The sequence below is a fragment of the Cupressus sempervirens genome, chromosome 11 (assembly GCF_028749045.1).
Source record: "Cupressus sempervirens isolate cs-2001-9-10 chromosome 11, ASM2874904v1, whole genome shotgun sequence".
In the NCBI taxonomy this organism is placed as follows: Eukaryota; Viridiplantae; Streptophyta; class Pinopsida; order Cupressales; family Cupressaceae; genus Cupressus; species Cupressus sempervirens.
In genome coordinates, this window is record NC_143128.1 from 419122116 (window position 1) to 419138645 (window position 16530).

Below are 16530 nucleotides of genomic sequence, written 5' to 3' on the forward strand. Positions count from 1 at the left end.
CCAAAATCGTCCCATGAGTATGCATATCCAAAAACATCGGATCTTGGAGCATTTTTAGGGCACGTTTTGGCATCTAACATACAAAATACCTTGTTGGTTGCCCTTCCTCATTTGAATTTGCAAAGTTGGAAAAAGTCTTAGCATTTTTGGAAAAAAAATTCAACATTGGAGCATCTTTCTCCTTCAATTTTGGCACTTAATGTTCATGTAAGTGGACTTCTTCTTTTTGCTATTAAATTTGTGTTTATCTTGCTGATTTTATGCACATAATTGCTTGATGATTGCCACTTAATGAAATCTATGCCATGAAAAGTGCATTTCTCCTTGAAAAATGAAGAGTTTGTTCATTTTCATGTTTTTGGTTCTTTACCAAGTTTCAGTTTCGAATTTGTGTTGAAGTACTTTGCATCTTGGCATGTTTGAGTCACTTTCCAAAGGTACATTTTTCTTTGTGTTTTGTGCTTGCTTGCCGGTTTTCTCTATTTTGGAGAATTCACAAGTTCTTTCTCAAGAACTTGTTGTTGCTTCACTTCATGCGAAAACATCATCACGTTCCATATTTCGTTTCCATGTCACAACACCTCACATCTCATTCGACGAATGCAATTACATGTTTTTCATCTCATTCACCATCCGCACATGCATGTAATCTTTTTTTTCGCTTCCATTTTCACTCATCTCACTTTTCACACTCATTCGCACGACACAATTACACGAAATGCCTTACGTGTAATAGCCTCTAAAAGGTCTGATTTTGATTAAAGGTTACTTTTTGAAAAGTCAAAAAGATGTCATTTTCATCTTCCATGTACTTTGACTTCTCCTTTTTACTAAAAGTGACTATAAAATTCATTATCCCTCTTCCATTTTCCATTTCCATCTCCCCATATGCATTTGCGCTTCATGAGCAAATACATGTTTTTGCATCTTTCCATGCTTCGCTTCTCATCTTCCATCCGCACTTACATGTAAAGTGCATCCTCCATCCGCATTCACATCTCATCTCACCATTTATCTCCCGTTACATGTTGCACTTACATGTACTAGTTTTTCATGCAATAATGTCTTGAAAACCCTAAGTCACGTTTGAAAATCAGCAATCTTCATTTGCACGCATTCCCATGCGTTCCACCTTCACACATTCTCATTTCATTTCGTTCCATTCCATCTTCCATTTTTCACCTTCATAACACTTCATTCCGCATTCTGTTCATTTCATTTTCATCCATTACATATGCATATGATTTCTTTTTTGAGATCATTTCGTTGGATCTACCAAGTCTCCAATTTGTTTCGAAATCTTTGTTCATCACGAATCAACTTGTATGGCGATTCCATCTGATGATGTATTTATGTTTTGGGATTTTTGTTTTGCGGTACAAGCACAAGAAATGTCCTCACCATCAAAATCCAAAGGCAAAATGAAATATCAATATGATAAAAAATTGACTCATGCAGCTCCCTCATCAGTCATATCTATTCTTGATAACGTGATGGACACGAAGATTGGTCATGTGGATGTGACTGATTTTCTACAAAGTGAAACTCCAGTTGGCCACAAAATGAAGTGTATCAAAAGAAGTAACATTCACTTGGTGTCTACATTCCCTATGGCGACCACAAAACCTGATTTCATTCTCGAATGACAGGGCATTTTACTCCAAAGAGAAAGACTATCAAGAATGCTAACGGCAAGGTTATCATTAGCCTTGATCCAAAAATCATTGAACAAATCTTCAAGGTACCACATAAAGCAGACTGTGCAGATTTGACCAAGGAATCATCTTTGGCATGCTAGAATGGGTAGAAAGGTGATTATCAGAAGTATGTCAACCTATACTCGTTAGACAATAAAAGGAATCACTTCTCCAAATGGCCAAAGACCATTCATCGGTCTAACTTCAAACAAGAATATAAGGATCTCATCATTCTTCTCAGTAGAATTTGCGGTCTCAAAGATTCTACTGGATGTATAAGTTCATTTTTCAAATCATAGAAAACAAAGAACACATCTTTTGGGGAGAGCTCATCAGCACTGCACTTTGCCAGTGGATACTCAATGTAGGGACTTCAGTACCCTTCTATATGAACTCTTACCTTGTTTACATTGTTGCTGCCATGGGAACTTTCTCTGGTCTCTCAACTAAGCAAGATCGTTTTCAAAATCCTATTTGGGATTACTATGACCAAATCATTTTGGCAAATAGTAAATTTCATTATAGAAGAGTCCAAGATGCCTTCTTTGGGCATTTCTGGTGCTTATTCAATAAACAGTTATCTGTCAAAAGTGTATCTGATGCAGCATGGGAGAAGGTGAACCAATATGATTGTATTTTCATTCAGTTTCCAACTTTCACATACTTAGGAGTTGGGTATTTCAAAGGCAAGCCAAATACTTTACCTAGGTATGCTACAGATCAAATCTTCTTGATGGAGCTAGCTAAACAGCTCATGGACGTGCAGAGTGATCAGCATGCTATGCATAGGCCTGGTTTTGGCATTACTTCAGCTAAACCCTTGGCTATTGGCAACTATTCGATCAATTTTGTACCTAAAGCAAAGAACATGGAAGCAGAGTTGCAGTTGATCACCTTGAAGAAGTTCAAAGCCAGATTTGACTATGATTACCGAGAGATGAATTCTCAAATGAAAAGAGCTTATACTCATGTTCATCGCATCGAGGACCTCTGGATTGATATCAGGACAGAGCTTGACATAATGAAGATGGACTACTGCAAATTAACCTTGCAGCAAATAATCGATCTTAACATGTTGGAGATCCTTTCAAATTTCCAAGTTGAAGATAATGGCAACATCCTTGATCCGAAGTTTCATCAAGTTGGCTTTGATAAGAAGTGCCCTTTTCCTATCTAGTGGCAACAAAAGGAAGGTACATCTATCATGGATAGATTTCAATCCATTTTAGTGAACACCAATAAATGGTTGAAAAATAAAAGTCTTAAAAGAGTAAATCCTAAGATGGGCTTGGATTGTGGAAGTTTTGGTCCTCCTGACAGGAAATCACAGCTAGAAATCACAGGGAAAGATGGTGTCTCATCTTCTAATGCTAAGGGTTCCCTCGAATTCAAATTGAAGGATGGAAAATGAGCCAAATCATCTCAAATCTCTGAACCAATTCAAGAATTAGAGGAAGAATCAGAAGAAGAACTGGAGACAGAATCTAATAAAGAAGATTCAGACGAAGAAGGGGAAGTCATGATCATATCTCCCCCAAAGCCTGCACAAACTTGTGCACCATCTATACATGAAGAGCCTTTCCTGCATGAAGTAGATGACAATGTGCATTCATTCTCCACTATTTTCACTCCTTCTATTCCAGTGTCGGAAGTCAATACAATGGCTCTTCCTATTTCTTTTGTTGCTCCTCACATCCTTGCAAATGAACAATATGAACATTTAGCAAATGTGTTTGGGGATTTTCCAACTCTTACAAGTGACCTTGTTTCCCAACTTGATACATCTTTGATAGGTTTTGAGTTTTTCATGACGGAGTCTTCTCAGCATGTTCCTATGCCTTCTGTTGTGCAAACTGAATCTTGTTCTGTTACAACGGAAATACATTATGGATCAATGCCAATGGTTTCCATTGTATCTGCTTCTATGGATGAAGATTTCAGCTTGCCTACATGGTTGAGCAAAATCATAACGAAGAAGAGAAAAGTGGTTGTTCCTCCAACAATCTCCCTATTAAGAAGACCAATCCAAATCTTTGAAAGATAAGATTGTTTCAAGGATTTTGGTTGATTCAGATAAAACCAAATTTGTTGAAGTTGTTGAGCCCTTGGTGCACAAACCTATTGAGGAACTTATTCGTTCTGATTACAAGTTTACTAAGGTTGAAATCGGAAAGCAATCACATTTGAGTTGTTTGCAAGATGCTCAAGATGCATTGGCTGATGTATCAAAGAGCAATCACAAACTATGGGAAAAGAAAATTCAACTGAAACAGGAGGTCTCTCGCCTGAACGAAGTCATTCGGCAACAATCTTCTCAGAGTGTTGTTGTTATGTCTCAAATCTCTAAGGAAAGAAAGCTGATTGAAGCCACTAAGTCTTGGATATAGAAAATCATTTTTAAAGGAGTTTGAGCCATCATGGAGACATCGCAGTTCTTAGGCGAGTGAAAGAGATGAATGAAATGAAGCGAAATTTAATTTCTTCTTTGACTCGAGAAGCAAATAATTTTAAGAAAATCCTTGATGATTGGGATGAAATGGTAAGATTTGATCTGGATGTCTTGGTCTCATGTGACATTCTTCCATCATGTGAAATGTTTTTCAGATTCCAAGGGCTCATTGGTTATAAAGAGGAAACATTGAGGAAGCTAATCACAAAGTTGTAGGTGGCTTTTGGAGATTGTCACGCAATTGAAACAAGTGTTACTTATGATTTGGAATAGATGGGATGCCATGTTATTGATGAATCTGGTAATCTCATTGCAGTAGAAAGAGTAAACTCAAAATATAGAATCAGCATCAATGCTGATGTAGATTCTGAAGACTTTGGTTCGCACACAATGAATAAGTTTGTCTTGCATAAATCCGCGATGAAACACTTGTTAGATACTATAGCAGCAAATTCCAAAATTGTACAATCAGCGTATGCAAATGCAGTGAGAGTAGAAGCCATATCAAAGACTATGGAAATTGTTGATCTTCCCACAGTGCGTGACATCATCATCAAATTCAAGGCACTAAGGAACAATCTTTGAGATTGTTGTTTTTGTTTTGATTTCATGTTAGTAGTTTTAAGAGGATGCATTACATGGAAAAGTGTAATTACATGTAATGTGAGTTACATGTATGTAAAAGGATGTAATGCAAGTTGCATGTAACCCTATATTTCTCCTGTAATTAGACTAAGTCAAAGTTGGTTGAGTTGCTCCCATTTTTTCCTCCACCTTTTTCTCAACTCCTGTGCCTATATAAAGGAGTGCCCCCTCATTGTAAAAATTATCATTATCTTAATGCAAGAGAGCTCTGGAGAAACTGTGACGGCAGAACTTTGTTTGTGTAGCACTATTTTGAGAGAGAGTGAATACGAAGGAGCATTTGAGACTTAAATTTGATTAAGTGAGATTGTTACTTGTGTGGGTTATAAGCTTTGTCTATAATTCATCTAAGTTATCTTTGATTCATATTATCTGTGTTATTGATAATTGTATCTTGTGAATTGAATATAAAAGAGTTAAGAAGCAATTGTAGCCAGAGCTTGACCAGGAGCAATTGTGGAAGTGTATAGCTAAAAGCTTTGTCTGTAGCTTATACTTCTTTCTTAATTCGCAAAATAGTTAAGTTATTTTTACTTTTAGCAGTCTTTGTGCCCTAATTGTAAAGCTTTTTCATATAGAAGTACAACTGGACTTAGAGCCAAACCAGTAGATTTTCAGCTAGCCTTTGAGTTAGTGAAGGTTTATCGGTATCACTATTTCCAGCTCTTGATAGAAGTGTAGTTAGAGATTATCCCTACCCATTACTCGCTCCACGAGTAAGTGGATTCCTTCTTGAAAGATAAGAAGAAAGGATATTGGTAACACCCATTTTATAAAATCTCTCGACTTCTTGCTTACCTTGAGTTGATCCAAGGAACGATGAGAAGGGGGAGCCTTCCCTTTAAGGTAGGAGAGAGACTGTCTCACACACTATAGTGGTCATCCTATTTTGCGACTAGATTTTTACCCAAAACTATCGGTTGCAAAATATCCACCCAACACATCAAATGATGAGATGCAACTCAAGATAGTGAATGCCTTGAGGTAATCGTGCACACAAACCTTCAGGAAGTTTGTTTGAAACCAAATTACTGCAACTTGTTGGGTAGGTGTTGGATAGTTGAAAAATATGTACGTTGCCCTTCTATTAAACAAGAGGAACACGATGACTATCTTAGTGGTTGGCATTCTTGCTAGCTATGGCATTTTGTGAACACGCCAAGGACCTTGGAGGAGGGACTCCATTTGATTGATCATCCCTAACCATTCTTCTGAAAGGAAAGAAAGTCATATTGGGACCAATACAAAAGTCCAAGTTCATAGTTGAAACACACAAAAGATCCCAGGGCCACAATTTTGTACAAAGAAGCATGTTCAAGAATATATATGATAATATTTTCAATGAAAGGATACAAGGAAAGGCTTTAAACTGTTTCCAGGTTGAATAAGAAGAGCAAGGCATTTGAACTTTTGTTTGATACGAGCTACACAACCACAAGTTCAAGCACCAAAATGGTTTACATCTCAACAAAAAGGTGAGTGGCATCCCCTGGCTTACAATAAGTAATTTTATTGTACAATTATTATGCAAATATGGCCTAACATTTTTAATTCTCAAGAATACATGATAAAAATATTAAATGTTCGTGGGCAGATAAGGTAAGATAAATTTATTAATGTCCAGCAAGAGACCACAAGGATCTAAGGGAGTGAAAAGTGTACAACAAGGCAACACCCAATAGCAACAGCACCGAACGGTATTAGCGAAAAGAACAAAACCAAGAGAAGACTAAATACTCCTCACAAGCGAGAAGTGGTCCAGAAGCGAAGGATATGGACTAGGGCAAGGGTGTGACCTAGACGGTCTCAAGGAGTCGCTGGAGATAGGGTGATGTTGTCAAGTATACTATCTACAAGACCTCACAAATTTGGTGTGACCCGAAGAATGGCCAAGAGACCACTTTGTCCCCCAAGAAGGAGACCCAAGGGCTTAGGAGGTGGATGAGCTGGTTTGGAGTCTACCTCGACGTTAACTGAAGTTGTAGAGTGTGATCACAAAGCCACATAGACTCCTAGACAATAAGGGAAAGACATCGATGCTCGATATATCAGAAAAAAGATGAAAGGGGTCAGCACTCTCTAAACAAGCAATAAAACCTCCCCTTGATCTCATAGTAGAAGGGGCAACGAAAAATAAAATGAGTCTCCGGCTCTGCCTCCCCAAGGGGGAAAAGACAGCAAATCATGTCCTCCCTATCAATTTGATGGTTGGTTTGAATATGCAACCGATGAGAGGCCACTCTAAAAGATCCCAAAGTGAAAGAGATAGAGGGCATGAGTCCAATGGTGAATGAGGTACCAAGGGTGCAAGATAACCCTATCTTAGATATCCAAGTAGTGCTCAGCATAGAAAGCAATCCTTGAGTAGAGCCTCCTGAAGGGTTACTCCATGTCATGATAATATACTACATATGGATGTCAATACTAACGTGCTCATTTAACTCCTAACGAGAAGGAAGGAGGCGACAAGCATCAAGAGATAACTAGAAGAGGGGAAGACAATCCATCACAACCCCAACCGAACCAAGACGAGCAAAGGCCTGAGCGAACTAGCAGAGTAAGCCCTACCAACAGGATTCGAACACACAACCACCTTGGAAGAACAATAGGCCAAGTAAGAATATTTGTGCCGACCCTCAATGGAGAATGCAAAGCTCCAAAGCCGATGGAGAATCCAAACAAGATCAAAGATGGTCCCAAGCCTGAAAGGATGAGCATCAAACTAGGCCAAGACGATATTGTGGGGACTATGCCAGTGACATCTAATAATGCGTCCTATAAGGAGGGTTTGGACTCTCTCAATTGAAGCCCAATCGAACTCAAGGAGAGAGGGCCCCCACACTATGAAGTCGTAAAGTACAATCAGCCTAACCAAAGAGTCCAAGAAGGACATCTTTGTCGTGGTATCCAAGAATTGATGTTTGAAGCACTATCTCTTAAGCATGGCCAAGGAACCAAGCCCCTTGTTTACCCGAGGCTACAAATTAGGTCACAAGCTGAAATGGAGCCTAGAGAACCTAACCCCCAAGTAAGTATAAGAGGCAGTGATCCCAATCTCGTCACCCTAGAAGTAGAAGTGGAGATGCGAGGTCTTCAAGCAGTTGAAGGCCATCACCTGGGCTTGCCCAAGTTCACAACTAACTACCGTGACTCATAAAAGGAGGCCAACCCATCAAGAAGCCATTGAAGTCCCTCCAAGGTAAATCCAAAAGAATCACATTGTCAGCAAAAAGTAAAATTGAGATCAAGACCTGGTGTAAATAGCAATCATCGCTAGGAAGCGAGAAGTCCAAGAGGAAACGCTCAAGCTCATCAAAGTAGATACCGATAAGCGTAGGTAAGAGAGGATAGCCCTGCTTCACCTCTAGCGCTCTAAATAGGATCCAAAAATTCTTGAGGAGTCCAGAACCAACCCACAACACTCATATAACCTCGTGATAGTCATAGAATCTTTGAAACCCCAATGTCACTAAGTCCCTGGAAGAGGGCCATCAAAGGAATTGAATCAAAGGCCTTGAGAAAGTCTACAAAGCAGCAGTAGACTTCCGTCAAGCAGTGCTAAGACTCCCAAGTGATAGTCTGCAAAGTCAGGATATGGTCCATGGCCTAATACCCAATCTAAAACCTGGCCTGCCCCTAGCCTGACAGTGTCAACAATCAAGCTCCCTAGATAAGATAATGTTTAGCACGTTGGTGTAGAGTTTGGCAAACAAATGCCAAACCATGATAGTCCTGTAGTTGTCGGGCTCTAAAACTGACCCGGTCATGAGTATGTTGAATGTATACATGGGTGAACTGAATATCAACTAGATTTTAACCATGGTCTAAGCATTGTACATAGCATATGTTTAACAAAATGTAACATCTAAATAACATAATTGCAAGTACACCTTGAGCTATTGGCTCTTGTGAGGGACTCTAAAGTCGCCAACCAAAAGATATATGTCAGCTGGTATATAGAAAAAATTTGCCCCCTAGATCATCATAGGAATCTTGAGTTGCAATTGCAAACCCAATACAATAGCTTCTATTGTTTAATTCTCCCTCTTCTTTGTATTTGGTTTCCTTCATCTCTACTGTGGCCCTAAATCTACATCTAGCTGTTTCATTTCTCACTCCAGATGTAACAGCTGTAAAATTTGGCTACCTCTCCTCAAGAATTGAAAGACCCTTGGCTATATTTTTGTTTCATTGTGCATGCTTAAATGCGACATAGTAAAAATAAGGATAGAAAAGATAGTGCACCAACCATCAAAGTTACAAACAAAAAACAAAGGGAATGGACTCAATATCATTTAGAAGGGTGATTTATACATGTATACATATATATACACAATGAGATGAACCGAGCAGAAAATAATCTTAACAAAGGTTTTAGATGACTTGATATTTAGTGTGGAGAAAGACAACTAAACGCTCTGATTGAAGCAATCAATGATGATTCAGATCCAAAGTTACATATAATTCGAAGCTTTCAATTTTTGTGCAAGTATAGGGTCAGTATTAAATTGAGAATCACATCTCTGAGGAAAAGAGAATGAGAGTTGTAAGATTTCATTGTTAAATTGTGTATACAATCTTCACCAAGATTTTAGATGAATTAAAGTTAAGGGAAGAAAAAGACTATCATGCCCAAACCGATAATAATGATTCGGATCCAAAGTCATACACAATTCTAAGGTTTAAAATTCTCTATACAAAGAAAAAGTGTAAGGTCAGTTGAACTTAGAGTTGCATCTCTCAAGTGTTACAAGTCTGATTGTCATTGCACCAAAAGATCAACTTGTCAATGCCAGATGCAACCACCCACAAGGCTGGTAAACCATGTCATGAATCCCATGAGGGACGCTGTCACACTATCAACAATCCCCCCTAATGTCACTTGCTGCAAGCCTGCATCACTCAAAAAGAAGTTTTGAACTTGTGACCAAGCTCTGATACCACTTGTTACAAGTGTGATTATCATTGCACCAAAAGATCGATTTGTCAATGCCTGATACAACCACTGGACTTATAGAACCCACAGGAGGCGATTAAACCATGTCATAAACCCATGAGGGATGCTGGCACACTGCCAACTTTAAGAACAAGGTTATGGAGCATTCAGACATACAAGGTCTATTAAATTGAGATTTGTGTCTTATAAAGAAAATATAACTGTGATCATGATTTCGTAAGAGAATTCCATTAACAAATTGGGTTCAAATTAGATTTAAAAGCAAAAACACAATACTTTTACCCAATAAATGATGCAAAATTGTGCCCGATTGCATCTTGCTTAGATAATGTGTACAATTTGATGTAGCAGAATGTCTAGTGTAATGATTAATTGGTATCTAGGACTCTCAGAACCTATTTTGTTCTAATAGAAGCTAAAATATTAATATAGGGTGTGAAATAATTACAAGAGTTGCCATCTGAAGGCCCATTACAACTCTGCAATGGAAGCAGCATAAGAGCAGTGTAGAAAAGAAAGCAACAGATAAATACAAACACCAAACAGAGAATGTAGGAAATAATTAACATGAACAAACAGAGATGAGCCATCAAATTTGAGTAAAATAAGAAGCTAAACAGGCTACATTTACATATATTTAAAAAAAATGACACTGTCAAGAGATGTTAAAATTGAATATTAAGGAAGATAAAGTCTCTGATACAGCTTAATAAGGAACCCAACAGACCATAAATATTCCTAAGATCGTCTGTCTTCGGATATAGGGTTCTCTCCACATTTTAATTTATTTATTTCACTTCACCTATCTTAGATTTATCTTCATGGATTGATAACAAACTTATCTGGACAATAGGTGATGTTTGCCCATGTAAGTCTACACTACCAAGAAATACCAAATGCAACAGTAAGCAAAGTAATGGCACAACATTGATAATATAGAATTTGTCAAAGCTTCACATATGGGTGGTGTTTAATGCGGATTGCTCAACACAGGGAGGACCTGATAGTATCAACCGTACCCTGACATTAAAATTTTTTCCTATTTGAATGACAAGGTTTACGGTTGTTGGTTAACACAGTCACAACCAACTGCAACTAAAGCCATTACAGCATTGTCCAATGCCAACAAGGATTGCTATACCATTGACGTATAGAAAAAATAGATTTGTTTATTTCTGCAGTCTACAAAGGAAATCCTCAAATCATAATTGTCAAGACTAAATGCAGTAAAAATATAGTGTTAGTGTTATAAGCATTTTGAAATATGGTTATTACCTAAACTCTGCAATTTTATGTATTGGTCTAGAAACAGTTATTTGGTTTTTAACAATATATGACATCAGCATTATTAACATTAACAAATATTAATTTGTTTTTCCCAATGAAACACGGCAAGCTGTTGATGATGTAGCAGATATTCCATTTCAAGTAGCTGCACCAATCAGCTAATGCATGAGGATGACTGCTGGACAAGTTATTCTGAAAAAGTGTGAATGAAGCTGACCAGAACGTTTAAATAGTGTAATTAAGGTGCACAAGACCATTACTAATCTGCATAAGTTGCTGATGGAAAAGCATAATATTGTGAGGGTAGCCGATGGGAGAGAATGGATATTAAATGGCCAAAGCATGTCTAAATAACCAAAGGGCTTTATATAATAGCATAGTATTTGTCATCAACATAGATGAATCAACCAATTAATTTCAGTATTAGATATTGCTAATCCATTTCAATTGAACACGGGAAGCACCAGTGTTTTTGCTTATAAACGCTTAAATCAAAGCAACTTAATTACGACTGCTGTTTTTAGTCACAGAAAATTTGTCAGCAGAAATGGTAAATGAGTTAAGTAAACTGACATGAAACGAAGAGCTGCTAGAAGAGGGTCAAATCATGAGATTGCAGCCAAACCCATAAAATAGACAGTAAATGCAGTAAGTTTAACATGTGATGTGGATAATGTAGCTCAAAATGGTTACAGAGTGAGTATTACTGAACACTGGCCATGGATGTTATGCATAATGATGAGGAAGACATAGCCCCTGAAGGCAGATGTGAATGACATCGATAGCCTAGAACATGGACATTATGGTTGTTAAGGATAGCAATAGTGTACAAGATGTAAACAATTTCATATGGCAATGGAGATTGAAGCATAGCAGAAAAAGCAGATGCAACACATGAAAGTGGTACAGTACTACAGAGAATGACTAGCAAATCAGATTTATTTTCATTTAATACTTTACCATAAATGGGCTAAAAAAATTAAAATTTTGTTGTTTCACCCTAATTTATAATGTTATTTGATCATGTGGTGTTTGATCTCATTGATTATCTATGCCAGGATCACAACTATTGATTGATGCATAGAGAAAGCAATATATATGAGACATCCAGGAGCTGCTTGTTGATGACGTCCACATTAAATGAGTTTTGAGGTTGTAAATTGACTTTGGATTGTTGCTATAATTGTAAAATTAAATCTGGTGCAAAGAAAAAGTTTTATCAATGGATGACCAAGACACATTTATTATTATTTCTTTTTAATTCACTAGCAAGTGATACTTGCTGAAAATACAAGGTGCTTGTAAATCGGTTATCTGACCATGCATGAAGGTATTTGGAAGCAATATAAGCTTGCATATTCTACTGTCACCAATGGAGGCTAAGGTTTTTATTCAAATCACCTTGATTTTTCAATGAAGCTCAAGGGATAAGCCTATTTTACTGAATTGAAAGCACAGTTTTCAAGTTGAGACCATTTGGAACATAAAGCATAAAGAATGTAGCAAATTATGATTTGCTTGAGGATACACCCAGGGCATCAGTACCTGTGGCGCCAGAAAATAGGCAAAAATCTCATATTCCTACACTAGATCTTAGAAACATGAAGCTTATACTAATGTTAGTTGAGCTAAAGTAACAAATGTGGGAGAGACGTAGAAATACAATATAAAAGGATATACTATGGCAACTTAAGAATAACAGAAGTTTTGAATATAATAAACTGATTTAAAATTATGCAAAGCAGATGTTACATCTGTATTTTAATTCCACAGTCAGCATGACTATACCTGGAAAAGCTCCAAATGTGCTGGCCAGGTTGATAATTTCTTCTTTCCTGGTCGAACTGTCTTCACCACTCGGTCACATCGCACAATAAGATTCCGTCTTATGAGAAGATTTCCAATATCTTCAGCTTCCAAAGATGAGTGCTCAGTTCCCAATACTTCCTTAAGCTCTAAATGATTTTTGAAAAAGGAAACAAAATCCTTTCCTCGGAAATATTCAACCCTTGTTTCACTTAGAATGGCCCATCTTGACTCTAGTTCCTTGTGGTCTCTTATTTTCTCAGCATATAACCGAACTAAATCTACATTTTTCCCCGGTTTCTGCAAATCATTTGTCAAAATAATTGCCTCTATATGAGTCAGTACAATTCAAGAAAATCAAATTCAAAGAAATAAAGAATTGCACTAGCCATGGCATCTAATAAAATAGTTCAACAAATATATTAATCTCTTGTTACAATATGGAAATATGGTTTTTACTTGCTCCTTCCCTTTTGGGAGATGATGTGTTAGTTTGTTTGCTATACCATGTGGGAAGGAGAGCTACTCTCCAAATATGGCTAAATATTTTCAAGGAATGCTTTCCTTCTATATGAAAGATCTAGCAAGTATGACACAGAAAAAAAAATACTTTTTTACCATTTTACAAACAGTGAGTAAACTATTTTCCTCAGAAAGCATTAATAACGTAGATTTTCCAACCAGCAACAGGCAATGATCATATAATAATTTATTTATTTTTTAATCAACCATAAAATAAAAGTTTTGGATGACATGTTTGCGTATTTATAGAAAGTGTTTTGCATTCTATTTTATTGTTGAATATTACTTAGTATGGCTTCACAATCAGTAAAATGAATGTAATGTGCCCATTTTCAGGTTCTCTAACAGTGCAATTGTCACGAATGTTTGGGTTTTATGTCCTCTTTCTAAGCAAAATTAGCATGGTGGACACAATAACCTATTCAATTGTTTCCCATGAGCTAATGATTAAGGTTAGGGAATCTTGGAAGCAGTATCAGGTGCAATTTCAAATTCTAACAACTGAATGAGCATTAACACTGTTTTCTAGAGCCTCTTTGAGTTAATTCTCCTACAGTATTTTTACAAGTCAATTATGGGAAACGACAACATTAGTTGGCATGCTTGCTATTATTAGAATTGTTGGTGGTCTAATTTTGATGATCATCTCCACTTTGATATCGTCCAAGGGCTTTAAATTATATAAAGACAAGTTATAAGCTAATATAATTAAATTAAAGATTTTAACTTTATCATTATTTAAATTTATTTATTTAGTAAAGGGGCTATAGAGGTGAAATATTAAATTAAAGGTAATTTAGTTTAATGAATGAGCCTTTATATGCTAATGCTACATAGGGAGATCAACAAGGGAAGTGATTCTTATTAAATAAAAGCAAAAAAGGTATTCCCGGAAAAATAGCGGAAAAGCCAAAGAAGTGTCTTTTATTTGGGAAGAACAATGAAAATAAAAAACATTCCCAAATAAATAGCAAAAAAGTGCTTTTTCCGAAAAAAGCAGCTAAAATGCTATAAAAGGAGGATCAGGACTCTTATTTGGGCATGCTGAGTTTGATTGTCATTTTGTTTCTGTCTTAAAGGGGATAACTTCATCATTTTTTCTTGGTGAGGATGAAAACCCTTGCAGGCGACATTCTCTACATTGTTGAGAGATACAATGTAGAGAATGCTTGGTGATTTCATTTTAGATATCACATTTGGGCTTACTGGAGGTTACATATCAGAATTTTCAGAGTTTATTGTATATCAGATTTAAAGAAACAAATTTGGAGAAGATTGTGGGCATTTATTGTTAAGATTATAGCTACAGTCGAATTGATTTAATCTTAAGATGCAATGTTATATATATATATATATATATATATAAGTTAATAATGATTAATCATAGAGACATGTCTCTTCATGTCTCCTACTCTTATATTTATAAGGGATTGGGATCTGCATTTGGAAAATATCTATAACAATGGCAATATAATTACATTTGCAGAAACGATCCATGTTATTTAATGTTATTTAACATGGTATCAGAGTTTAGTTGGGATGCAAATGTAAGAAAATAAATATAAGAAAATATAGATATATGAGCAGCGATAAAGCAAATGTAAGAAAATAAATATAGAGTTTAGTTGGGATGCAAATGTAAGAAAATAAATATAGAGTTTAGTTGGGATGCAAATGTAAGAAAATAAATATAGATATATGAGCAGCGACAAAGCATGTAAGTGCAAAGAGCGTCTGGAAGTGAAGGTAGCAATGGTTCACAGATAAATATCTATGAGCAACAATTTTGTATGTAAAATTCGAAGATAACAATATATTGCGCACGAATATGTAGTTGAGCATGAAGAATTAACTGCAAACTTGTACAAGAACTGAAAATAGCAATGGTTATATGTATACACCTACGATTATAGGGTTATACAATAATGGTTATACGAATACTATGATACATATACTCTACAAAGATGACGATGGGCATCACAGGATGATTTTGAAATCCATTTCTCCCTTAAATATTGAAATCCATTTCTCCCTTAAATAATCTGCACACACACGTGATCTGAATCAAATGGTTGTACAAAAAGAACCTTGAGGTTTGAGCATTGAGGAAATCAGGGATTTGAGCAGAAGTTGCATGATGCTTAGCATCAGCAAAAAGATTCTAATGCCAAGTGACTTAGTGGTCTATGTCAAAGGTGCAATACATCAACTTAAATATCTCTCCCAATATATTGTTCCCATAAATACGTTAGGCACAGTGGACTTAGAAGATAGCGGCTCTGAGGGACAGAGTTAAAACCGAGTTGAATGGTAAAGAAAAAGTCCTCTCAAATTGTGGTCGGAGATGGATATTCTAAAGCGACAACATTTATTGGATCAAGCCATTATACAATGTTAGATGCATGGGCTAAGAGATGCAATTAATTTCATCGTGCGATGACATGGCTCCATGACCTATTGAATTGGCATTACTGAAAGTCTTCTTGATTGTGTTGGGTGGTTTTGTTACAACTTTAATGTTGTGGTTTCAATTTTCTTTTATGCCCGATGATGTCAGTTCATTTTTGCCTGCTCTCTATTGTAGGAGATGGTTGATGTATGCGATATTCGAGAGACTTCACTTTTGTGGAAGTTCGACACGCACCTATTAGTGCGTCATCTCAATCAAAATATTTTTGATTGAAATGAGTAAGGATGTCTTTAGATCAAATGCCCTAATTGAAATGATTAAGGATTGTTTGAATATTCTGAGCTAAGCCATATCATAAACAAACGTGATGCTTATTTGGCACAAAGCTCCCACCCAAGTCAACCAAAATTACTAGAGATGGGAAGATAATGCGACAATATAAAGGAACAAAATTTTGAAAGAAATCGCCAATGACCAAAGGACTAGACACGAAAAGTTAAGGCAGCATTGTAAACAAACACAAACCCTAAAGTGATAAAGTAACAATCAACAAATTCATACAAGTGGCATCGAAAGAGGAGATAAAACCCATCGTTAAAGAAAAGTATCGCATGACACTGTTGGTTCCCATAACCACAGATTGGAAATCCAAGAGCCTGCCACTTCTCCAATAGGATTCCGCAATCAATTTTGGCCAACGAACAGGAATACTACTCGATTCCCCTGCACTTCAAGCTCCACTACACCTACGCGAGTA

The 16530-nt window shown here is 36.7% G+C and overlaps 1 protein-coding gene across 1 annotated transcript in view; it reads right to left on the bottom strand.

Annotated features, from left to right (window-relative positions):
* The window catches only part of LOC149530230 (translocation protein-like protein), a 133470-nt gene that overhangs the window by 103679 nt on the left and 13261 nt on the right, over positions 1 to 16530 (bottom strand). The window contains 1 exon segment of the mRNA XM_089811843.1: positions 12824 to 13141. Within this exon segment, the coding sequence (XP_089667969.1) occupies positions 12824 to 13141 (318 nt within the window).